This window comes from Hetaerina americana, unplaced genomic scaffold, assembly GCF_022747635.1.
Source record: "Hetaerina americana unplaced genomic scaffold, ioHetAmer1.1.p SCAF_33, whole genome shotgun sequence".
NCBI classification, from domain to species: domain Eukaryota; kingdom Metazoa; phylum Arthropoda; class Insecta; order Odonata; family Calopterygidae; genus Hetaerina; species Hetaerina americana.
In genome coordinates this window covers 292,105-317,747 of record NW_027286908.1, presented here as the reverse complement: position 1 = coordinate 317,747, position 25,643 = coordinate 292,105, and the positions used below count along the sequence as shown (strand labels likewise).

General features: G+C 38.7%; 1 protein-coding gene across 1 annotated transcript in view; it reads right to left on the bottom strand.

The window, feature by feature from the left end:
- LOC139691334 (patj homolog) overlaps positions 1 to 25,643 on the bottom strand; it is a 133,388-nt gene that overhangs the window by 16,110 nt on the left and 91,635 nt on the right. Inside the window, exons 6-14 of the mRNA XM_071589102.1 lie at positions 14,859 to 15,243; positions 13,442 to 13,576; positions 12,997 to 13,155; positions 11,711 to 11,944; positions 8,842 to 9,931; positions 4,974 to 5,065; positions 3,435 to 3,746; positions 2,264 to 2,533; positions 1,250 to 1,423 (exon numbers count right to left, since the gene is read on the bottom strand). Coding sequence (XP_071445203.1) covers positions 1,250 to 1,423; positions 2,264 to 2,533; positions 3,435 to 3,746; positions 4,974 to 5,065; positions 8,842 to 9,931; positions 11,711 to 11,944; positions 12,997 to 13,155; positions 13,442 to 13,576; positions 14,859 to 15,243 — 2,851 coding nt within the window. The remainder of the gene's footprint in view (positions 1 to 1,249; positions 1,424 to 2,263; positions 2,534 to 3,434; positions 3,747 to 4,973; positions 5,066 to 8,841; positions 9,932 to 11,710; positions 11,945 to 12,996; positions 13,156 to 13,441; positions 13,577 to 14,858; positions 15,244 to 25,643) is intronic.

Genomic DNA, 25,643 nt, shown 5'->3' with positions numbered 1-25,643 from the left:
TTATTTTGCCATACTAAAGTTAATACAAATGAAAATAGTTCAATGCAGAAACAATTCACTGAAAACTACAAGCTTGAGAATTTAAATTGGTATTTCTTTCGTTCAAATGGAATGGATTTCATTGGAACTAAATTTTACCACAGCTTTGCAGTAAAAATCACAATATTGTGTCAAGACCATGGAACTACAGGGCAAGGTAATTTTGCTGGTTTAATCGCAAGATGTACATCATACTTTCCACAGATTTTTAAAATGACATCATCATAACTAGCAATATTTTAAATTACAATGGACTCATTATGACATTCCTAGGTAAAATACCTGTACCATATTTACATTACACATAAAGAAACCGAAATAACATAAAATTTAATTTTTTCACAGTAAATTATACAATAAAACAACAATCCTTTATTGGACAATTCTTGTTAGGCCAAGTTAGATTCATTTCATCTTTCCACATCCACAGATTAGATTCTATTCGACGGGGATTCTATTCGTTGGTGTTGAATAATGTACAGGCTTCCCACCAAGAGGGCTCTAGTTTGAATCCCGGAGTCAGCAGATATTTTTCAGCAATATCCCGATCCCTACTTGAGGTGCTTTGTGGAGAGCACTTTGGGCGAATACGACATCCATCGGATGGGACGTTTAACTGTGGATCCCTTGGCACCTTTCCAATAGAGTAGGCCAATGCCGACGCCGGGTTTCTCTCCACCCTTCCTTTCCCATCCATCCCTAATGGTGAAAATGACCTTAGCTGTCAGTCCCCTCCTCTAAAACTACTCCTACTACTTCTATTTGAGGTTCAAAAATTATTGCCTCATATCCAAGGTAGGGTCGACATTATGAGAAATAAAACTTCTTTTTTACTTTTCATCATAATATTTCCCCACTATGCATTCATTTTGTGAACCTAGTTTATTTAAAGCAGATCTGCAGATGTTTCTAACATGTTTTCCCGAAATAAGGTCCAATGCTGGGGCGACTCTCAATTATTTCCCAGCATTTCTTATTTATGTCCGCCCCTCTGAGTCTACAGAAGTAAGGCTTTTGTATTTATTTTCCAAAACTTTTATTACAGTGCACTTTTTGTAACGGTATTACGATTGCTAGAAGAACCATTCTATTTCATTCCACATATCTCATCATATGTAGGTGGGAAACTGTATCATTGATGAGTAATCTCATATTTTTAGTTATTTTGGAATTAGTTACAGGTATGGTCAGATGACTTTATGGGGCTTACTTCAAGCAATTCATCCCCTGACCTCAGCCGCCCGTTGCGTCCCACCGGCCCCTCTGGCAGGATGGATCGAATGTAATGGTGGGGACGCACCTCCCGCCCACCCTCCACATCCACTGTGCCCTCCAGGCTTATCCCAAGACCACCTCCTTCACCGAACTTGGACAGTTGGGCAACCTGGCCAAGTAAAAGGAAGGAAAATTAATTACTCTCTTTCTAAACCTCTGCTGCTCATCAGAACATCGGTCAACCAACAATGCATACATAGTATAAGTAACTGGTCATGAGTTCTGAATGTTGAATAAAATTATTTACAACAATAATATTCTTGTTATTAATATCTCTATAAACTTCATCACCACATAGAAAGAAATGAATTTGAAGCATCAAGATGGTAAAAGAAACCAAGTATCATCAACTTACAAGACATGAACATAAACAAAACAGGAAAATGAAGAAAGGTGAATATTTACAATGTTAATTCATCAGACAACACCAGAATATTTTTTATTTCCTTCTCTGGAACATTTTTGGACTGCTTAAAGAGGGATGTTCATAGCGAAGTGAGCAACTTATGGCAGAGGGTAGTATCATTTCTATTTCCTTTTTGTCTACCCTCCCCACTTCACCAAAGAAATCAAGATTTCACCCCCTCAAATGATAAAATATTGAAACATCATTGAAAGAGAGGAGTTCATTCAAGAGTTAATGTATGGGTTTTATTTTGAGAGTTTGAGTAGAGGCAATCAGTTTTTGCTTGTGCTTTAACCAGTGCATAACAGGCAAGGTAATATACTTTGTGCAATGAATCACCCTCATCATCTTACCTTCCTTGAATGTAGATACAAACATTTCTCCAGTCATTCAAGACACATGGTAAATTAACCAATTGTCTGTTTGCTGCTCATAGAATATATTTGTAAGGTAGGGCCCCCAAGAAATTCCCCAAATACCACTCATACAAAATCAAACATGGCAGACTCAGCACCTTGGGACTAATGAAAAAGCATCACTTACCACAATCTCGCAATCCGGCCCCATGATCTTCGACCACTTGGCTTTGACAGCTGCCTCCACTGCAGAGTCCAGCTCCCCATCGTATGACGTGGTGATCAGTCGCTCCACATCCACATCCATGTTCAGGGCCTCCATCATCGTGCGTGAACCCTCCCCTCCCTCTCCCACATCCTCCCCGCCCCCTCCCAGCCCCTCCAGCAGCACAGCAGAGTCTATGGTTGTGTGCGACTCCCCTTCTGGTTCTATCTCCGTTGTCTCATCCTCACCATCCTGCCAGCCATTTCTCTGATTAGTGCACAGCCACAATCATACCTGACCTTCACCACCAATGCCCGGGTCCAAGCTGACCAATGGACACCACCACTCAAAAAAGCCCCAGGGCAATGCATTCAAGTTAGACAATTTTTCTTTCGAGTGCAGTAGTACCACATTGCCAGTATGAACTATTTGAAGGCTGTGTGCTAATTTGAATAGTCCAGGACACTAAATAAAAGATTACAATAGCCAATAATGGCCCCAACATACTGAGATACATTATACTTCCAACAAAGGCAGAATATACCTGTATTGATAGAACAGTTGACTAGATAACTTCTAAATTACAGTGAAATATTCCAAGCTCTTTGTTTATACTTTATTATAATTGAGAAAGTATTTTATCACACTTATTAAAACTTATTGGAAGTGTCATGTCTAGCAAGTTCATTTGCTTGAATGGCAATTGATACTTGAATATACCAAGCTCTCTTCAAATAATTCATGCTGTACAACTTGACTAAACAAAAGTGATGCCAACAATAAACATGTATTTTGAAATAACAATTACCTCTTGGCTTCGGTAATGAACGTGAGAATAGGGGCTGGGACTCCAATAAAGTGAACAAGATACAGATAGAAGTTCATATTATGCCTTTTGGCAATGCAAATTGCCAAAAGGCATAAACTACGAGGGCTACAGTATAGACTTGTTTTTTCCAAGAAGTGAAACGTCTACTATTAACTGTTTCTCAGATGCTAACGGAAATTGAGAATCAGGTATTGAGGAAAGATTACATTCACCCATCAATATTAAACTATTAAACATGAGATGGAAATCAGAAGATTCTCAAAACACTATAAATCTTCATGATTCCCTGCAAATATGAAATAACAGCAAGGAGAGGGAACTTACAGTGCTGCTGAGAGGAACATGTGGCAGGGAAGTGGCAGAGGGTGACGAAGGTGTTGGCGGTGGGAGGATTCCTATGCTGATGACACCGTTGCCCCCAGTGGGCACCACTCCCGCCAGCAGGGGCTGCTGCCTCTGAACCAAACCCCCTTGCCGCCCCTGGAGGAGCTCACTATTGGCAATCGCCTGCTGCAACTGCTCATACTTAGGCCCTCGTAGGTAGCGCTCCAGACACAAGCGAACCGTCCGCCCAGTGCCCCTCAGAACTTCCACAGCACCATGGTTTGTGTACCCCTGCAGTGAACGCCCATCCACCTGGACAATGGCATCACCATAAGTAAACTTCAGTTTCACAGAGTACCATGACCATGGTGCATCACAAGATCAGTGTGAAAAGAATGGAATGACAGCAGATCACAGGTTAAACAGTCATAATATTCTCAAGATATGAGAGCATAGCTTAGAACTTGGTCAATATGGCATAAATTAGAATCGGCAGATGAAAGATTTATATAGAAGAAAAGCCTTCACAGCTAGGACTCTATTTAAAAGTAAAAGTTTAGGAAAGTCACTGGTTAAGATTGTAATAAACCATAAAAACAGTAACTAACCCAAAAGTTTAATAAGTAATGGTAGAGTTCACCCAGTACAGAGCCCAATGGCATGTGGAATTCAAAGATCAAATGGGGGGGCCAGTTCCTTCCCCTGTGTCAGTTATAGTTTCCCAGGAAGATCTGGTATTCGAACGGAGCAGAGGGTCCCAGAAAGGCTTGCCTGGGAATCAAACCCAGGTGCTTTGGTTGGTAGTCCAACGCTCTATCCCTGGACTACCCTGACCTACTAAGATTGCAATATTTTATGGTTTTAAATCATTGTCACCAAGGAGAGAAAATGAGCAGAGAGGGGTAAAATTTGGAAATTTAAGTACTGAATAGGCTGGAGAAAATAAATTGGACATGCAGGAATATAAATAAAGAAACTGAGGATAGGGCAAGGAAAAAGAGGGAGTTGCTGAGGAAAGTCAAAGGAGCGGATGGGAGAGAGGTGAAGGGAGGCAAAGGCTGTATTGGAAGGGAGGAACTGGAACGAGTAAGTATGGAAATAAACATACTGGACAACATTTAGGGAGGCAGAAACCATGAGTATTGAAGAAGAAATAGTGAAAGTCACAGTTTACATTGTGAAAAACTGATTTACTAAGTCATGGGACATAGTCATAATCATGATATAGATTTACTATGTCACATACTGAGTCTACATGATATTTTTCAGTGACCATTCAAAACTTCTAAACTTAAACAAAAACGTTCCGTGCATGCTAAGAAAAATGAATGCATGATCAACCTTACATCAGCATGCTTGCATCAGGAACCAAAAATTAAATCCCATTAGTACAAATAAGATACAAAATATGACACCCAGGAATAGGTAGCAAACAATTTGATACTAACTCTCCATTCATATTATAATTTCAGGTGACCGGTGGAGATAAATAAAAATATGAGGATACTCCTAGGCACAAAATGAAAACAAGTCATTTACCTCAACAATCCGGTCATTAACTTGAATTCGGCCACAGAGGTCAGCTGCACTCCCCTCACTAATACTTTTGACAAAGATTCCAGATAGTTCTTCTGCAATGGTAAAGAGAATTTGAAAATTTTAAGGCAAAACTTAAGTATTTATGACACATATCATCTTATTAAAGGCCACACAACATTAGCTCATACATTGGAAAAGTAACTGAAAATGTTTCAGATTAATTTAATGAAGCAATTTCAGTGATATAACTTGGCTCAAATAGTGACAGTGAAATATAAAGATTCAGAAAATAATAATTTGAAAGTCTTCCTAGATTAAAATTTTCATTATATTCAGAGGGAAGTATTATTTTCAAGAAAAACTGTTCACATAAATTTACAAAAACATTATTTCAAAACAATAATAAATACCTGTTAGATTGAAACATGAGAATTATACAAAATGCACCAATAGTGAAAAACTAACTTGGAACATTAGAGTGCATGAATGGGTAACTGCCAGCAGTGGAAATAGTAATGACTTTTGACAAATTGACATTCATTTCATGGGTCAGTAAAACCATTTAATTTGAAAATCCATAGTAATGCACACATAGATGTAAATGGACATACAGTTAATGATACATAACGTGATAGTGCAGAAAAAATAGTAAAACAGCTCCTGTGCTCAGCTAATTATTTATCAGAAACAATTCTGCATCCTAATTACATTCAATGTATAAGTCATTAAGATTTGTAAACTATAAAAGGAAATCTTCACATAAATACTGAAACCCTAGACATAGGAGTTTCTTGAGGCATGAAAATTATGTGAGAAAACCACAATGTTGTCCCAATTTTAATAAATTTTATGATTTCCCCGAGCTAAAAATAACCATCCTATAAAAAATGCTTCAGCTATGCCTGCTGCATTTTCTGGACAGTTTGTGATTGGATTTTTACAAAGATTTTATAATAGAAGATATAATACTGAGAAACTATGCCCATAAACCTTATAGAAATTTAAACTTAAACTCTAAGGTCCTTCATGATTGCAAGTACTTTGTGTTATTAGAAGTGGGAAAAGTGCTATGATTTCCACAAAATATGTATGTTGTTAAAAGGCAAATTCAAATTGAAGGAAAGAAGAATGTTTATTTTCAAACAAGTGCAGAGATACTAGTGAGCAGAGGGACTAGCTAACATATTAACATGTTACAAGAAGTTCTGTTACTTCTTAGAAGTCCTTTGTAAATGCTTAAATAATCTCCGGTACAAAGCGAATTTTATTTGTTGATGTTGTTCAGAAAATATATTAATTAGCAAATATTTTATCATCATTTAGCAAATGCATAGGGCTTAGTCTTATTCTTTTTCAGATTGAATAGTCATTCACAGATACCAAATTCCCAACAGAAAACTCTGTATCCAATTTCTCAAGAAAAATCACCTTGTCCGAATCTCAAAGTTACATGTTTTGTTTAATGCTACCATTCTTTGGTGCTACAGTCAAAAGGTGGTTTAGTTACTTGCCAGAGGATCCTAAAATCATGGAGTACCTATGGAGCAGGAAAGTCATGAATTCACATGGAAATATTTTGCCATCTCCCTCAAATACATGTCTTTCATCTAAAAAATGCTCGTGATTTAGATACATATATCAAACATTTGTCACGTAGCAAAAGTTTATCATGATTTCAAATGTAAAAGTGCAATATTGATACATCATTGGAATAATAAAATTAATTTCAACCACGTTTTTAAGAAGCTTGCAGGCTAAATGCTTACTACCTTGATCAAAAATTTCCCGGAATTTATTCAGAAAATTAAAAATACAAGTTTATTCATCTAAATCTATATTGTCCCCTTCAAAGTAATCCCCATCGACTGCAACACACTTATGCCAGCGCTTGATCCAATCCTCGAAACATTTTTTATATTCGGTTTTCGGTATGTCCATCAGTGCTTCCTGCGATTTTTCCATTACTTCCTCTCGGCTGCTAAAACGCGTTCCCCGTAATGGTTTTTTAACTCGATTGAACAGAAAGAAGTCACAGGGAGCCAAATCAGGTGAATTCGGTGGCTGTTGGATGGTATTTGTTGCATTTTTCGTCAAAAAATTACGAATAATGATAGCACTGTGCGACGGTGCGTTATCATGGTGCAAAATCCACGAGTTTTCTGCCCACATTTCTGGTCTCTTTCGGCGAATTGCTTCACGCAAACGTCTCATAACGCCCAAATAATACTCTTTGTTTACTGTCTGGCCTTCTGGCAAAAATTCATGATGCACTACACCGTTGTAATCCATGAAAACCGTCAGCATTGCCTTCTTTTTTGACTGAAAACGACGTGGTTTTTTTGGTCTCGGCTCATTTGGTGAACGCCATTCACTTGCCTGATGTCTGGATTGCGTGTCGTACTCATAAACCCACGTCTCGTCTCCAGTAATGATCCTTTTGATGAATGTGGGATCGGATTCAGCCTCGCAAATCATGTCTTTTGCGACGTCAACACGGTCTCTTTTTTGCATGAAATTGAGGTCTTTTGGAACCAACTTTGCTGCTACACGACGGAAACCCAAATCATTAACCACAATGTCTTGGGCGGATCCATAGGCAATGTTCAAGTCCTCCGCTATTTCTCTGATGGTTAATTTGCGGTTATTGACCAACATTTCTTTTATTTTATCAATTATTCACCGACTTTCGATGTCGATGGTCTGCCACTGCGTTCATCATCTTCGATTGACTCACGACCACTTCTGAACCGCTCGTGCCACTGGTAAACGACCGTTTTTTTTAGAGAATCGTTGCCGAAACACTTTTCCAACATTTCCAACGTCCGTGCGCCACTAAATCCGTTTTTTACGCAAAATTTAATACAAGTTCGTTGTTGCAAATTTAAATCCATTTCTGAAATTGTAAAAAATCGCCAACACACACAGAGATAGATGTACTCTTGGCTACGTAACTTTTGCAAATGTCAAGTTATGACACTAAGATTTAAAGGGAATATCAACAACAGACGTACCAATTTAACAAAAAAAACAGAACTCAAATCGGAACGATGGGAGCGCCACACGGTGGTTATTCCGGGAACTTTTTGATCAAGGTAGTATTTCAGCAGAGTACAAAAGTGATCAATCTTTTGATTGAACCCTCACAATCCTTTGATTAGCCATCCTTGCTACATGACCAGACTGTTCAAATTATCGGGGAGTCAAAAAAGCCGGTTTACTGAACAGTGGACTCCTGTAACCATCATTTTGAAAGCACATACAAAGAAATCTGAACATACTAACAAGTAAATTGGGCAAACTAGGTTTGAGACCATATTATGAGCTCAAATCATAATGAGGGTAGTGTAGCTGGGAAAGGTTTTTTATTATTTAACCACTTACTACTGTATATTCCGTAGGTTGCAGGTGATAAAACATAAGAAATCATAATGATATTTATCTTTTAATGCAAGAAATTATCACTTTAAATACATTGTTTATCGACTTTCTCCTCTGGGTTCATGACTTATGTATGGAAAATTTTAATTGTGGACTTCAATAAAAGATAAAAAAGATACACCCAAGTGTATTGACGATAAATATTTACCCTGACTGGCACCTGAAAGAATGGACATGCTAACAAGGAAAACATGGATTAAGGAACACTGTGATGAGAGCCCATGGTATTTATCATTCTTGTAAATTAATAGTAAAGATATAATTATATTGAATAACCACCATTATCTTATATAATTTTGGTGTTTCCTCTCTCGTTTCCTCCTCATGCATACACCAATAGTGTGACTGATGAAATATCTTTTAGATGCTGATAGAGATATCCAGCCATTTTAATTTGGGCAAGTTACTTAAACAACACAATCTCACCAACCTTTCTCACAGACATATCCAGCGATGGTGATTCCAAGTCCATGGGCATCCTTCCGAAGCTCCACCTCAAACTTCTCCATCTCGGGCAGGGGCTCAAGGGCTGTGAGGGAAGCCCCCGATGCAAGGCCCACTGAGGACGAAGGATCCATTGGCTGCCCGGATGACTGTACAAAGGAGAAAGGGCGGGGAGCATGGTACACTAGCGGAAGGCCAAGGTGCGGCGGCTGCTGTTGCCTTTTGGCAGCAGGGGGAGGGGGAGGCAAGTAGGGTGGGGGTCCAAATAGTGGTGGGGGCAGGGGGGCATCTCCCCCCTCCCCCACCTCTTCCCTTGTTGGGCCCAGTGGTGGTGATGCCCGCTGTTGTTGGAGGGGTTGATCATGAGTCGGAGGCTGGTGCGGTGGGTCAAGGGTGGAGATGAGGGAGGGGAGGTTTAGGGAAGGTCGCCGACGAGGGGGAGGCGGGGGGGCCCGCACCCCTGGTGGGCTTGGGGGAAAGAACTCAGGCTGCTGCTCTGTGGGGGATGTCACAGGGGGTGAAAAGGGAGCAATATCCGATGACCACCTTCGGGATGGAGGGAGTGACACATCAGCTCCAACAAACCCCTCATCAAACGGCAAAGCCGCCTGAGAGGAGGCTGTTTTATCCGGGGAAGAAGCAAAGGCAGTCCAAGGGGTGGAGAGGGAGGGACCTTGGGAGGAGGGCCCAAAGGGGTCCCCATCTGACAGGAAGGGATCCATTGGGGCAGAAAAGGGACTAGGATCTCCTGAGGGAAGGTCAGAGAAGGGGTCGTCATCATTGCCACCATGAGGGGTTGCAAAGGGGTCACCAGTAGGTGGCAGGGCAAAGTGATCAGGGGCGGGTGGTGGTGCAAAGGGGTCATCAACTGGGGGTAGTGGAAACGGGTCGGAAGTGGCAGGAGGTGGCGGGAAGAGGTCGGAAGGGAATGGATCGGTGGGAGAGTTGAATGGGTCGTCTTCAAAAGGGGCACCAAAGGACGGCGGGGGAGTGGGCGACGAGGGCGGAGAGGAGGCAGGGAGCACAGGGGGCTCCCTTCTCATTCCACTGCCATGTTTGACCACATTGGGATCGCACTATGGGAACAGGGAGCGAGCGATACCAATGACCAAGCCACAGGGCAAAGCGGGAACACCATTGAAAGATCATCTGTTGAGACATTTCTCAGCTCTGAATTGAAAATAATGGGTCACAAATATAACTTAAAAGAGGACATTCAAGCATGTTAATGACCACCTACTTGTGATACTTTTGATGCATAAAATAGTTGAAAAGTTAGAAAATCTGTGACAATCATGCATCACTTAAAAGTGCCATAGTTAAAATCCTCTCTTTCTTTTGAAATTTTCAAGTGGATACAAATATTTTATGTTTCAGCAGGCCTTCTTTAAATAAAATGACATTACAATAAACATACATATCATTAATGAAATCATACAAATAATCACATTGGTGGTTTTTGAAATTATTTCTATCACTTTCAATATCACTACTAAATTTCAACATTTTCAACATGGCAACTAGCACATATTTAATTCAAAATCATGCCAGCCTCAATTTTAAATAAGGGCTGATAAGCAGACATCATAGTTGCATTGATTACAACAGAAAAATTAGTATTTGACATGTTGCAAGTATTGCATGTATGAACATAAAAAATGAATGTTAAGATAACTAGCAATCCCATGTCCACAAGAGTAGAACAGTGAGTTTGCTATCATGGTTATTGTTTACTGGTTACTTTTACTCACACTTTGTATTTGTAGGTTAAAGATGTGAAGTAGGGAAAGTTTCCATCAATAGCAATATAATTAAAATCAAATATGGGATCAATATTGGAATTGGGAACTAAAAAAATGGATCCTACACAATTCTATTCCCAAATCTATCCAGCAAACCTGAAACACATATAGATTGTAACCTTAGTGACAATACCAGTGAGGCAATTTACCGAGCGCCAATGTTTCACCCTCAAAACAAAACATTTATGTAAAGTAGTTCATCATGGGTATCTAAATGAATGACATGAAATTAATTTCTCTCATGGCCTTGCATCTTAAGTATCTATGTACAACAAGAGGTAATTTTCTCTTGACTATTCACTAAGAGAAAAGGACATAGACTGAACTCAGTAGCCTTAACCATTCACAAAGTGAATATTAAAAAAATTCAATTGAAATAATGTATTAAAGTGATTCTGCCCATCATAAAATTTTAGTAACTCTATTTTCTATAGCATTTGGTTGGTTCAACTGCCATATAATCTGTATTTCTACCTTTGAATTTTTGTTTATCACTTCAATTATGCATGCACTGCAGTTCTTATGCAGATTTTTCTATGGCTGCACATCACCAACTTGAGCTATCTATTGTAGTGATCATGTAGAGAATCGTCACTTGATATATTTTCTGAATAAGCACCAGAATTAAATTCATGACTGCAAATAGATATGAAAATTTCAAGTTTCTATGCTAAGCATATTAATAAGACAATTTTGTTATAACTGGGACAAAATATTAAACTTATGGAAGAAGTGCCCTGATAAAACTCTTTACACTTGCCATTTGGAGCACCAAATAACTGCTTTCTGCCATTAATTCTAAACTGCTAGCTCGATGGTATATTAACTTGGCTGATCATGCTGTTCATATATTCGATCTGTTTAACATCTTGCATGAAAATATCATCTCATTTGCATGATTACAGCAATGCATGGCAGGACAGGGTAGGTATGTGCCACAGTAACTGGTATGCTATATAAGATGCACGTCATTTTTACTAGGGATGGAAAAATGAAGGAGTGTTCTTTGAGTGCACAAGATGGAGAGTGGGTGAGGAACATTATTCAACTTACAGTGAATGTGTAGTCATATGAGGGCATCCCATTGGCATCAAGGGATCCCTGAGCAAGCAGAGCCAAAGGGGCAGTTGTGGACACAGGAGTAGGCTGCTGGCTGTTGAGCAGGGGTGGCGGTGGACCACTGAAAGCAGCATCTGCATCATAGCCATTCTGAAGTAGTTGACGATCCAACTCCTCTGGATCTCCCAAGATCTTTGTTGGCACAATTGGAGCATGGCTACCCAAAGCCTGGTAAGAGACCCAAAAGTTCATCAATTCGACATTACTCAGTGCAATACATGCTGTATAATCTCAGCTTATCCCAATAAATGTATAGCATTTGATACATACATACATTTGATAAGGACTGAGATATGGTGAAACTTAAAGTACAGCTATCATATAAAAGGATAACATATTATTTTTGTGGCAAGCACACTTTTTATGATAGCTCATGAATTGAATATGCTCTCTTTTGGTAGGAATTGAAATGAATTGGTTTCAAGTCATTTCTCTTGCTCACATTTAGTGTCTTTTTTTCACACCTAGTTACATGGCCATGTAAACAATGAAGAATACGTAGTACTGGTGATAACTGTGATGCATTAATCTCAGTTGCCTCTTAGCCAAAATTTGTTAATATGTGAACCTTGGAGGTATAGACACTTCATGCATCCTCTCAATCTCATGTTTAGATATAAATCCATGATCAAAGACACTCAATAAATAACTGTCATATTTATGAACATTTTTATTCCAACTTAAAGGCATGGTAAACCATACAGAAATACACTAGATAATTACAGTAAGTTAAAACTGGCAAAAAAAATAATTATTCCAGGACTTTTAACTAATACTCATTTTTGCTAAATTCATCATTACAAAGAACTACTTTTGTCAGTCTCATCAGATGGCATGAAAGAAAGTACCTGTTTGAATCTGGAAATATCTCATACTCCCAACATTCTAAGGAACAGGACGAGGATGATTGCTCATTTGAAGGGTGGACTCACAACAAGACGTGCCCTGCAGTTCCAATGGTCAATAAGAGAGCATCTGTGCACAGAATCTGACTCACTCATCAGTCATCACTCATCACTTCATATTTGTCACTCACAAGTCAGTCAGCATTTTCAAGTGCATATGAATATTCCATTTCTGACACCCAATGTACAATTCTTCAATTAGCTATGAATTATCCATTGTGATCCTTTGGCCCATGACAGTATAACTGACTTAGATGAGATGCAGAAATATGAATACAATAATTGTTGCACCTTGCAGGTTTTAATTATATATACCTGGTAGTCGGGTGAGGTCGGTTCGACAGGTCGTGCCACGACAAGGCGGACATGGCTACCCGATTGCCTGAGGACAGCTGCCACTTGCTCTGAGCCCATTCCACGCAGGTTGACATCACCAATCTGCAGGATGTGGTCCCCACTCTGCAGGCGGCCATCCTGGAAAGAAAATGAGGGGAACACTCAATTAATTTAAGATGATATATCAAGTTAGCATTAAGAATGGTTGAAGTAATTTCCCGTTCTTGCTATGAAATACCAATTTTCCATTTACTGGGCTTTATAACAACGAAATTGGAATTAGGAATGTGTAATCACAGCTCTGCCCAACATGAGGTGAACTTAAGGGAATGCAAACTCACTTCTGCATGGAATCAAAATCTTATGTATTGGCAGTAGCAGCAAAGCAGCCTAAAAAGCCCACGGAGCCCTCAATATTACATACCCTGTCAGCCACTCCCGTGGGAAGTATGGTCTTGACAACAACTCCTGTGCTACGACCACCAATGATGCCAAAGCCAAGACCAGAACCATCATTGAGAAGGTCGATGACCTCCACCTGAGCCCATTCGGTGTTCAGCTGTGGAAAAATTGCAAAAGGATAACATGTAATAAAAACTACAATATTACTAGACCTTGACAGTTAATACTAATAGTGTATGCATATATATACAGAAATATATATATATATATATATATATATATATATATATATATATATATATATATATATATACACACACACACACACATATATATATATTTATATATACACACACACACACACACATACATATATATATATATATATATATATATATATATATATATATATATATATATATATATATATATATATATATATATATATATACATATACACACACACACATACACAATTCTTGATGTCGATTGAATGTTGATGTGCCAACTACATCATGCAAACTAACACTCTGTTGTCCATTTTCAATGATTTTACTTTTAATTTCTACAGTTACTTATATTCTCTTATGCCTGTCTTCTTGTGGATTTTTCCTCATGGGACATTTTTTAAACTTTGCTCAAAATATTATCAAAATTTGTCCAAAAATCACAAATAATATGTCTGAGCACAAGTTTGCAAAAATGTCTGATCACTAGTGACACTAAGATGCTAGCAGAATGAGTGCTAAAAACAAACTGAAGTAACAGGTGTTCAATCATTCCAGGGATTTCCCCCTCCTCATCATTCGTTATGTTAAAAAAGCCGCTCATTAAGCGAGTCATTTTTTAGACAAGAAAGTGTTTTTTCTAGAAGAAGAAAATCTCAAATTAAATATTTCACAACACTGGAAAAATTTGGCTTACAAAACTTATTAAATAAAATCTAAATTTCATTTCAGGAGTTAAATTCCTACTTGGAGAAGTTCAAGTATTGGAAGAAGCTTGACTGTACACACAATTCACAGCCAGTAAGAACTTACTGCATTATGAGGCTATGGCTATTATCTACTCAAAATTAGTCAAAAAGAAAACACAAAACACTTGAAAAAAACTTAATATCGAGTAGCTTCAGGCGTGATGTGGTGGAAGTCGAACATAATGAATAACTGATCGAAGCACTTTTCCACCTGATAAATTTTTTTTAATTTTACAACCGGATTTTGATGTATTACATCATCATCAGGTCATTTGACCTGTTGATGATGTAATACATCGAAACCCTGTTGTAAAATAAAAAAAATTTTATCAAATGGAAAAGAGCTTCGATCGGTTATTCATCCAACTTAATGTGGTTCTACTAAGTTCCTTTGCAATGTTTTCCATGTCAACACAAAGAATTTGCTGAGACTAATTAGAAGAGAAGAAGAATTAGCACTCACCACCATCTCGGAGCCTGCCTTAGAACCGTCACTGACAGCTGACGGTGACCTTTCAATGGTCGCAGCAGGCAGTGTTTGTTGCAGCAATGAAGATGAGGAGGCAGGCGTGCCCGAGGTTGGCGTGGGTGAGCGTGGAGGGGGTGGGGGTGGTGGGGAGGAAGACGGAGGGTGCGCAACTGTGGTTGTTGCCGTTGGCAGGTGTTGCTGCAGGGAGACGACAGTTGTGGACTCTCCAGTTGCAGAGGGTGCGTTGCGCGCTACCACCAGCTCCACTAGACCCCTCGCTTTCTGCAGGATGCTGATCGCCTGGTGGTGTGAGATGTTCGAGTCGAGGGGCTGGCCATCGATCGCCAGGATCTGGTCACCTTCCTGGAGGCGACCATCACTGTGTGTGGTGAAGAGTAAGAATAGGTCAGCCATACTCAAATAGGATCATACTCAATAGGTATTTTTATGCACACACACCTTAATCAAGACACAAACATGACAGCTAGCATAATAGCAATGCCCCCTCCCATAGATATGAAATGCTTTTCTGTAAATTTCACAATCCTTTTCACCTTGCTGTGAGTGCAATTATTTAAATTGTAGCACAAACACACACACTGGTCAGTTATCTTTTGCAAAGGTTTTAGAAGCAATAATATCTCTTTGAGAGATTTTCATTACCCCACGATATGTTATTTGAGCTTTGTATTAACCTAAGCAAATAACTTAACCAATCCAATAACAAAAATTAAAACAAAACATCATCAACCAAATCCAATTCAGAATGACTTAAAAAGATCAATTACCTCAGCAAAATACTATAATTTTTTAAATTTCTGATAGATAGGTACCTAATTAAGAACACCATATACTTTGTCATTCCCAGGTGTTTGTGCAATAAGGCAATTGAGTGGGTGAGGGTACCATTATCAATTTAATGCAAGTGAAGTTCATTTCTTTCAGAACATTAGCTATAAGACTCCTACAGTCATGTCATCCTAAAGGTCACTCAGTTTACTATCTTTCAACCGTTTATGTTATAGGTTGACTTTGATATATTTGGCAAAAACTATGCACTCCCTCTCTCCTGCTTTTTCACTTCTTGGCTCTTTGAGAGAAAATAAATGTCTTTAACAAATAATTTTGACACTGCAATTGAATACAATATTTTCTACAACATCAGAATAACTAACTAATGCAATCACAGTCATCTTCACTCACATTAGATGTTTCAAACCACGCAAATGCTAATCTTACTTGCACTCACTCGACTTTGCTTTCATTCAAATAATTAAAAATTAGAGAATGATGGTGCATAAGTTGTATCATGTAGTACCCATGTAATGGGAAACATGTTCTTTTTTATACAAGGGTAAGTCAATAAATAACTCACAAAACTAATTCAAGGCAATAATAATATAAAGAATGTATTTTATCAACAAAGATTGTTTATGAATCGGATATTTTTACCAATTTCATACAACAGAAAATTAAAGTAATCAAATAAATTAATAATATTCTATATTAAAGCTGTAAATTCCAGGACTGAGATAGAAAAAAAATGTCTGTGGTGATATTAAATTAGGATGAAATGACGGCCATTTATTTCCTAATAATATAATTTTCCATTCAAAATAATAATAACTCTTGCACTCAATAATTTATATTCATAATTCTGAGCTTTAGAACCCTAAATGACTCAAGCCTGTAAGAAGTTGACCATAAATTCAACAATTATGATGAAAAGTACTTACTGCCAAACTCATTAGCAGTGAGCATAAGGGTGAACTCAATAAATGAGATATGGAACTAGCTCGATACAATACATCCTTTCATAAAATTATCCTACAAATAATTTCTATCATACTTCATAAATGGTCTCAAAAAAAGGGTAAGTTAAATTCTCAATGCCGTAAATATTATTATTTAAGGTAATCTACCAGTTAAGGTAGGTTTTTGAATGGACACAACTACCAAATAAATATCTTGTCCCTACCAACAAAACACAACCCAACATCCTACTATAAAATGTCCCTCCTCATCTGTGTATACTTCCTCCCTTCATTCTGTCAAACGTCACTGTCCTATTTCAGCCCCTTCCTCGTTTTTCTAACATTCCCCCCTCTATCACAGACCCAATATCCCTCTATATACATCCCATCCCTCTATCCAATCCCTCTATATACATCCCATTGACAATCAATATGCACTAGATATATCTATATATATATATATATATATATATATATATATATATATATATATATATATATATATATATATATATATATATATATATATAATTTTGACAGAATTTACGTCGAAAATAATAATGTTTCTTCTGAGGAAAACAGAGCTGAATTCCGCCGAAATTATTAAGAAATAACGTGTGAGTGTTCTTTTTATGCGTTCTTATATTGTTTATTAATATTCAAGTTATGGACAGCCAACAAGTATTATATACATATTTATATATATATATATATAAAATGTAAATATGTATATAATACTTATTGGCTGGCAAAAATATATATATATAATGGGCTGACACAATATAACACAAATAGAAAAGAATAGACACATTTAAAAGAACACTCACACGGTAACTTGTTCGAGCTTTCGGCCCTCTCAGAGGCCTTCTTCCAGAGACTGAAAATATGCTATTGCTGAGGAGAGGGGAAAGAGCTATGGGCGGGGAGGGGAGGTGTGGAGGGAATGCTGGGAGGGAAATTAAATATGGCAGTTTAGGGTGGGAATATTAAAGGAACGGAAGGATAGTATGTAGGCGGATTCACGAGTTCTCACCTCTGCTCTATGTTGGTGGCTGAATCAGGTAGGGATTCTAGGATGCTGAGGGCAAAACCCTGGACGAATGTAAGGTTGTGGGAATTGGCGTGTGAAGGGATAGGAAGAGAAGAGAGTGAGGCAGAATTGCAGGAGTACCGGTGATTATTCATTCGGATGGATAAGGGGGTAATGCATTCACCTATGTAAAAGGAAGTGCAATGTTTGCATGATAAAAGATAAATAATATTTTTTGAGAGGCAATTAGCGTGAGAACGAGGTGAGGGGGCGATGAGGGGATGTAGGGAGAGGGGAGTAGGCATAATAAGAGGACAGGTTTTACATCGGGGGCGGTTGCAAGTTGGGGAAATATTGGGAACTTTGTCACGGGGGGCGCCAAAGGGTTGGTGGATCTCAGAAGGTTTTTGAGATTGACGGGTCGTCTGTATGCGATAGATGGGCATTGGGGTAGTAAGGATGAGGTCGCGTCATTGTCATGTTCTTTAACAGTTCTTTGAGGAGGGTTTTCAGTCTGTGTGATCCGGGGTAATAGGCGGTGCAAAGGTTGAGTCCTGCGTCAGATGTGGGCTTGTTATTGTGTGGTGTGTGTGGTCAGGTGGAACGGTGGATTTTATTTCGTAGTAACTTTTCTGGGTAACCGCGTTTGAGGAGTGCAAGGTGTAGATTGGCAAGGTATTGGTTGAGAGTGGCTGTGGTGTTGCAAATTCGGTGTCCGTGGATAGAGAGAGAGTTAGGAATCGAGCGTTTCGTGTGTTGAGGATGACAGCTTGTGTGGTGTAGGTATTGCTGATGGTTAGTGGCTTGGATGTGTACTGAAGTAGTGAATTAGTTGTTTTGAAGTGAGATGTCTGTGTCAAGAAAGGTGATGGTGAAGTCTGAAATGGAATATATATATACTACCTTGATCAAAAAGTTCCCGGAATAACCACCGTGTGGCGCTCCCATCGTTCCGATTTGAGTTCTGTTTTTTTTGTTAAATTGGTACATCTGTTGTTGATATTCCCTTTAAATCTTAGTGTCATAACTTGACATTTGCAAAAGTTACGGTCGGTTTTCGGTATGTCCATCAGTGCTTCCTGCGATTTTTCCATTACTTCCTCTCGGCTGCTAAAACGCGTTCCCCGTAATGGTTTTTTAACTCGATTGAACAGAAAGAAGTCACAGGGAGCCAAATCAGGTGAATTCGGTGGCTGTTGGATGGTATTTGTTGCATTTTTCGTCAAAAAATTACGAATAATGATAGCACTGTGCGACGGTGCGTTATCATGGTGCAAAATCCACGAGTTTTCTGCCCACATTTCTGGTCTCTTTCGGCGAATTGCTTCACGCAAACGTCTCATAACGCCCAAATAATACTCTTTGTTTACTGTCTGGCCTTCTGGCAAAAATTCATGATGCACTACACCGTTGTAATCCATGAAAACCGTCAGCATTGCCTTCTTTTTTGACTGAAAACGACGTGGTTTTTTTGGTCTCGGCTCATTTGGTGAACGCCATTCACTTGCCTGATGTCTGGATTGCGTGTCGTACTCATAAACCCACGTCTCGTCTCCAGTAATGATCCTTTTGATGAATGTGGGATCGGATTCAGCCTCGCAAATCATGTCTTTTGCGACGTCAACACGGTCTCTTTTTTGCATGAAATTGAGGTCTTTCGGCACCAACTTTGCTGCTACACGACGGAAACCCAAATCATTAACCACAATGTCTTGGGCGGATCCATAGGCAATGTTCAAGTCCTCCGCTATTTCTCTGATGGTTAATTTGCGGTTATTGACCAACATTTCTTTTACTTTATCAATTTTTTCACCGACTTTCGATGTCGATGGTCTGCCACTGCGTTCATCATCTTCGATTGACTCACGACCACTTCTGAACCGCTCGTGCCACTGGTAAACGACCGTTTTTTTAGAGAATCGTTGCCGAAACACTTTTCCAACATTTCCAACGTCCGTGCGCCACTAAATCCGTTTTTTACGCAAAATTTAATACAAGTTCGTTGTTGCAAATTTAAATCCATTTCTGCAATTGTAAAAAATCGCCAACACACACAGAGATAGATGTACTCTTGGCTACGTAACTTTTGCAAATGTCAAGTTATGACACTAAGATTTAAAGGGAATATCAACAACAGATGTACCAATTTAACAAAAAAAAAACAGAACTCAAATCGGAACGATGGGAGCGCCACACGGTGGTTATTCCGGGAACTTTTTGATCAAGGTAGTATATATATATATATATATTTACACCCGCATATACACACATTTATATTGCAATTTGCAATTCTCTGTTAGTTGATAAGCCTCATCATTGCCTGATAAGCCCGACAAGTGTTATGACTATCTATCTGGACCTTACGAGTATATACTATTCAAACCCAGTTTTTTTTTGTTCTTGGATTACATTTCTACTATGGACTACATTGACAGTTAGTCAAGAAATATGGATGAGGTCCGCTATAGGAAGTTTAATAAGGAATATTTAATTTCAATCAATGAACATCCTGGATGAAATTGGTACTTAATGATTTCAACATTTTATTTGCGCTATCAAAGACGTAAAATTTGAATGAATTAGGCGATGATATTCATGACAGGGCTCGTTAATTAGGTTTTCGGCCGATTAATTAGCGACCAGAACAACTACCTAACTGTTCACACTCCCGTAAGCTGAATATTAATTAAATCTCTGTTGTTGGTGTATTGCTTTGAATTGCACATTCGGAAGATTCTGAAATTATTCTTGGCCCTAATATTGCGAAGCTTCAACACCCTCTCGCTGTATGAGATTTACATGCAATTACCTCAACAAATACCATTTTTGTTACCACCTTGTTCAGGAAACATTACTTAGGAAATGAAGGACTTTATTTGGCATCACTTTCACAACCGTTTAATGAATTTTTAGAAATGTTGAAAATAAAGGGGATCGAGATGGTGCGGGGGCTAACGTACTGGCTTCCCACCCAGAGGTACCGGGTTCATATGCCGGCGGTGTTGAATATTTTTCAGAGGTATCACGATCCCTACTTGATATGCTTTGTTGAGGGCACACTGAGTGAGTACGCCGCCCATCGGATGGGACGTTAAGCTGCGGACCCCTTGGCGCCTTTCGTAAAGAGTAGGCTAATGCCGACGCCAGGTTTCTCTCGACCCTTCATCCTTTCCTGTCCATCCCCTATGGCGCAAATGACCTCAGCTGTTAGTCGCCTCCCCTCAATACTAAGACTACTTGAAAATGAAGTCATCACTGGCCTGTACTGAACACTTGGAAAAGAATATTCAACCGATCAATTACCGTGGATAATTTGCTAATTGTATAACATTGATTTTAACTTCGATCGCAGTAATTAGAGAGTTGACATTACTAGATCGAGAAAGGCAGATAAAAAGCTTTACATCCCATAACAATGAGCATAGATTAATAATCGGTGGCGATTTTAATATTCCCACAGTAGATTGGGATTCGTACAGTTTTATAAATGGAGGTAAAGACAAGATTTATGCAAGTCCCTCCTATTGACGTTCACCTCAAATTCCCTACACCAATTAGTCACTTCACCACCAAGGGGAAAGAACGTTCTTGATCTATTAGCTACTAATATACCCGAAAGGGTCTTAAATGTAGGAGTTATTGATGGAATCAGTGATCACAGGGCTGTAAACGCTAAATTTTCCCTAAGCGTAGAAAAAGTTAACAAACCTATGAGAAAAATTTATTTATTCAATAAAGCTGACTATGATGGCTTAAAACGTGAGTTAAACTGTTCCTTTCTTAGATTTGACGAATTAAGCAAAACTAGGGGTGTCGAGGATAACTGGAATAATTTTCTTGCGATAACACGTTCAGCAATACAGAGATTCACACCTAGTTAATATATAAGAGAGAATAAGGAACCCCGTTGGCACAACTCTGAAGTTCGGAAATCACTAAGACGGCAAAGGGCGTGCCATACCAAAATGAAAAACGCGGTTAAAGATTCTTCCCCTGATAAAATCAACGAAACCACACAGAATTACAAATCACCTAGGTCCACTGCCAAGAAGACCTTCCGGAAGTTGCTAGCAGAATTCAAAAGGAAAAAAATTAGGTGAACATTTAAACGATAAACCAAAGATGTTTTGGTCCTACGTCAGGGAAGTGAAGGGAAAAAAGTCCACCGTAAACTCATTGAATAACGAAAATGGGGATAAAGTAACAAGTAGTTTGGATAAAGCCAACATATTAAACTCATTCTTCCGCAGTGCTTTCAACAAATGCTCCCAGAATATACCAGAGAAACTTCCGAAAACATTTCTACAGCCAATGCATGCAATCGACTTTTCCACCCGCGGAATAGAGTTACTCCTTAAAAACATCGACCCCAACAAATCTCCGGGACCTGATGGGATACCGGCATGCGTGTATAAAGAACTGTCGTCTGAAATTGCTCCTTATCTTAATACAATATTTAAGAGGTCATTAGCAAAAGAAAGCGTGCCAAGCGGCTGGAAGATAGCTTCTGTGACACCCATGTTAAAAAATGGAGACCGGGAGGACCCCAGTAATTATAGGCCAATATCGCTCACCTCAATCTCCTGAAATATTCTTGAGCACATCATTGTTAGTTCCATAATGGGAGTGTATACACGGGCACGAGGGGCAGTATAACACGCGAGTGTTATATGCTGGGTTAGACAATTTTTAAAAAATCGTGTTCAAACAGTCGTCCTGGACGGTGTGTCATCCGATTATGTTAAGGTCACGTCGGGTGTACCACAGGGAAGTGTCATAGGCCCCCTCTTGTTTCTTATTTACATAAATGACCTCAGCGCCGTGGTTAATAGCAGGCTCCGTCTTTTTGCTGACGATGCGGTGATTTATGGGGACATTCGAAGTCGCGATGACAGAGTCACGTTAGCTAACGACCTAAATGCAATCCAGACTTGGTGAGATACATGGAAATTGGAATTAAATTTGAAAAAATTCGTAGTAATACACTTTTGGGAAAAGAGTAACACCCCCCATTTAGTTACAAAGTGAAACAAACAGAACTCGTGAGGGTAGATTCCTTTAAATACTTGGGTGTAACAATTACTCACGATCTGTCCTGGGGAAAGCACATACGGGAAATATGCGGACGTGCTAATAAAAAATTGGGATTTGTAAAAAGAGTGCTGGGTAAATGTGACGAAAAAGTGAAGGAACGATGTTTTCTTGCCCTAGTCAGGCCCCACCTAGAGTATGCTGCCAGTATATGGGATCCTCTAGAGATAAATTTAATTTCGGAATTGGAACGAGTTCAGCGGAGGGGGGCTAGATTTGTCAAAAATTGTTATGATCAACGCAGTAGCGTAACTACTTTGCTAGAATATTTAGGCTGGGATTCCCTTACACAGCGGCGCTTACAATATAGATTAAACTTATTAAAAACATTTAAAGATGGGTCCTTTTCCGATGAAATCAAGAACATAATACGAACCCTAACGTATTACGGGCGGAGGGATCACGAATATAAGATTAGAGAGATTGACGGCAAGACAGACAGGTTTAAATGGTCATTTTTTCCAAAAACAATAAGAGACCAGAATGCTTGTAATCGAAATCCCCCAGGAGTCGGGTCGACATAATAAATATTAACCTACAAGGTAGCGACTGCGCATGGCTATACGATTATACTTATATATTTTTTTTGCAGGTTCCCCTTACCTTTCCCCATCCATTTGAAAAACCCTAATCCCCTCATCCCTTACCCTTTCCTCCTGGTGCTGCACCCCCTGCCACACACCTTTTTGGTGGCTTGCAGGGTATTGATATATCCGCTCTTCCCCGAGATTGTCATTCTGATGACGATGGTCGTGCCGTCGAAACGGCAAAACAACATGCGTGAGTGTGCTTTCCTTGTGTTTCTATGTTTAAAACACTATAACTGTTTTTATATATTTGTGCGTCGCCAAAGAGCGTTCCATCTCGATATATATATATATATATATATATATATATATATATATATATATATATATATATATATATATATGTGTGTGTGTGTGTGTGTGTGTGTGTTTGTGTATATATATATATGTATATATATATATGTATATATATATGTATATATATATATGTATATATATATATATATATATATATATGAATACATAAATGATTTCGTCGGAGTAACACGGAAGTGTTGACTAACAAACTTGGACAGCAACAAACAACATAAGAACACATAAAAAGATCACTCACGCGTTATTCCCTGATCATTTCGACGGAATTCAGCTCCGTCTTCATCGGAAGAAATAGAAGTAATGATTCACGATTAATCTAAAACGCACATGCATCAATTAAGGTTTAACTAAATTTCATGTCGCTAAAAGAGATAAATTGTACTATACCAAGAGAAATTCTAATTACATAGACACATGTCTTCCTGCTGTTTCAAGTAGGTAGATAAAAGTTGACCAGCGGTAAACAAGCTGCATTTGCCAACGAGATGAACGATCAGGGCGGAAGCATTAGAGAGCACAAGTCGTCGAGAGACTAACATTATCAGATTGAAACACTACTTTCTACAAACGAAAAAAAGAACCAAGAGAACGGGCCAATCCAAATTTTTATAAGAACTTCACAAACGATACATTCTGGGAAAATTCTTTCATCAACACAATGCAAGCTTCAGCTTACCTTAACGTGCATAATGCCAGCGCGTTCACCAAATACTTCTTTACAGAAATGACCTAGTTACAACTTTCCACGGCAATGCTACTTCGCCATTAAGTACAACGAAATCGAACTTAAAAATGTATCAAAATTTGATGAAATATCAGCAATTTAGAAAAATTAACTTCCCAAATTCGCAGGGATTAAAATGCACTTACTGAAGTCATTTGTGGAGACTCATAATCGAAAATATGTTTTTCAACGAGGCCCGATTTCACACCCTGCCATTGGAAGAGAGCGAATAAGTTCGGTCGACAAGGACATTTACTCCAAATTAGTAAAAAATGAGAGCATCACATGAACTTGTTCGCACAGTGCAATTATAGTTTCTTGTTTTACTAAAAAATGTCTTCGTATAACAATTGCTTATGAAATATCATCATATTACTATACTGTAACGTCTATGTTTATAAGAGAACGTCAAAGGATGTTTTAAGTTTGTACGTACGTCCGGTTTGTGTTGGAGCTTACGTTTAAGAGGCGATTTTGTTAATTGTACCAAAACGGCGTTTTTCCGCCTTGTGCGAATAGTTATATCTTCTTATGTAAACATTAATGTATACGTTAGTTACTTTCATTCCATGTTTTCACATCATGGCGATAATTTGGTGCTATAAGGAAGCGCTCATCTCCTGCGGAGTGACACCGGACGAAATGAGTCTCCCCGTCCAAAGTGATTACGAACTGCTAACCGCCGGCTGAGAGAATTTGCCGGGCGGTGTCAGACCGCCGGAAAAGAGCCTTACTTCCTTAACGGCGATGACGAACGAGTTCCGGGCGAAGTCGTACCACGCACGCTAGGGGACGGAGGAGTCATATACCTCGGCCAATTGCTCTGCCTTTGAAACTCCGCCTTGCTGTATTTTCAATATGACGGCAGTTTGTTTACATCGGTGGTCTTCAGTTGGCGGATAAAAAGAATTAAATTTGATGGTAGGAGGGTGTAAAACGCAGTTATTTTTATAAGTAACCAGAACCGGGGAGTAAAATTAGATTAAGTAAAAGTGACAACACTGGTTCTTCAAAAATACCTCATTTGAGATACGTCAAACTACTCTTATTTTATCAATATGATTTAATTAATTTGCAAGGTTGATAGCTATCATTCTATGCCACATATATTTCTTTAAGTACTATACTGGATTATTTTTTATTTATTGTGAATACTTCACTTCAAATCGCATTCGCCCATAGTTAGCGAAGTTACCAAGACGTTTATGTTTAGAATAATTTCACGAAAGGGTAATGAGAACAGATATATGTATGAGGGAGGAAAGTAACCATTTTAAA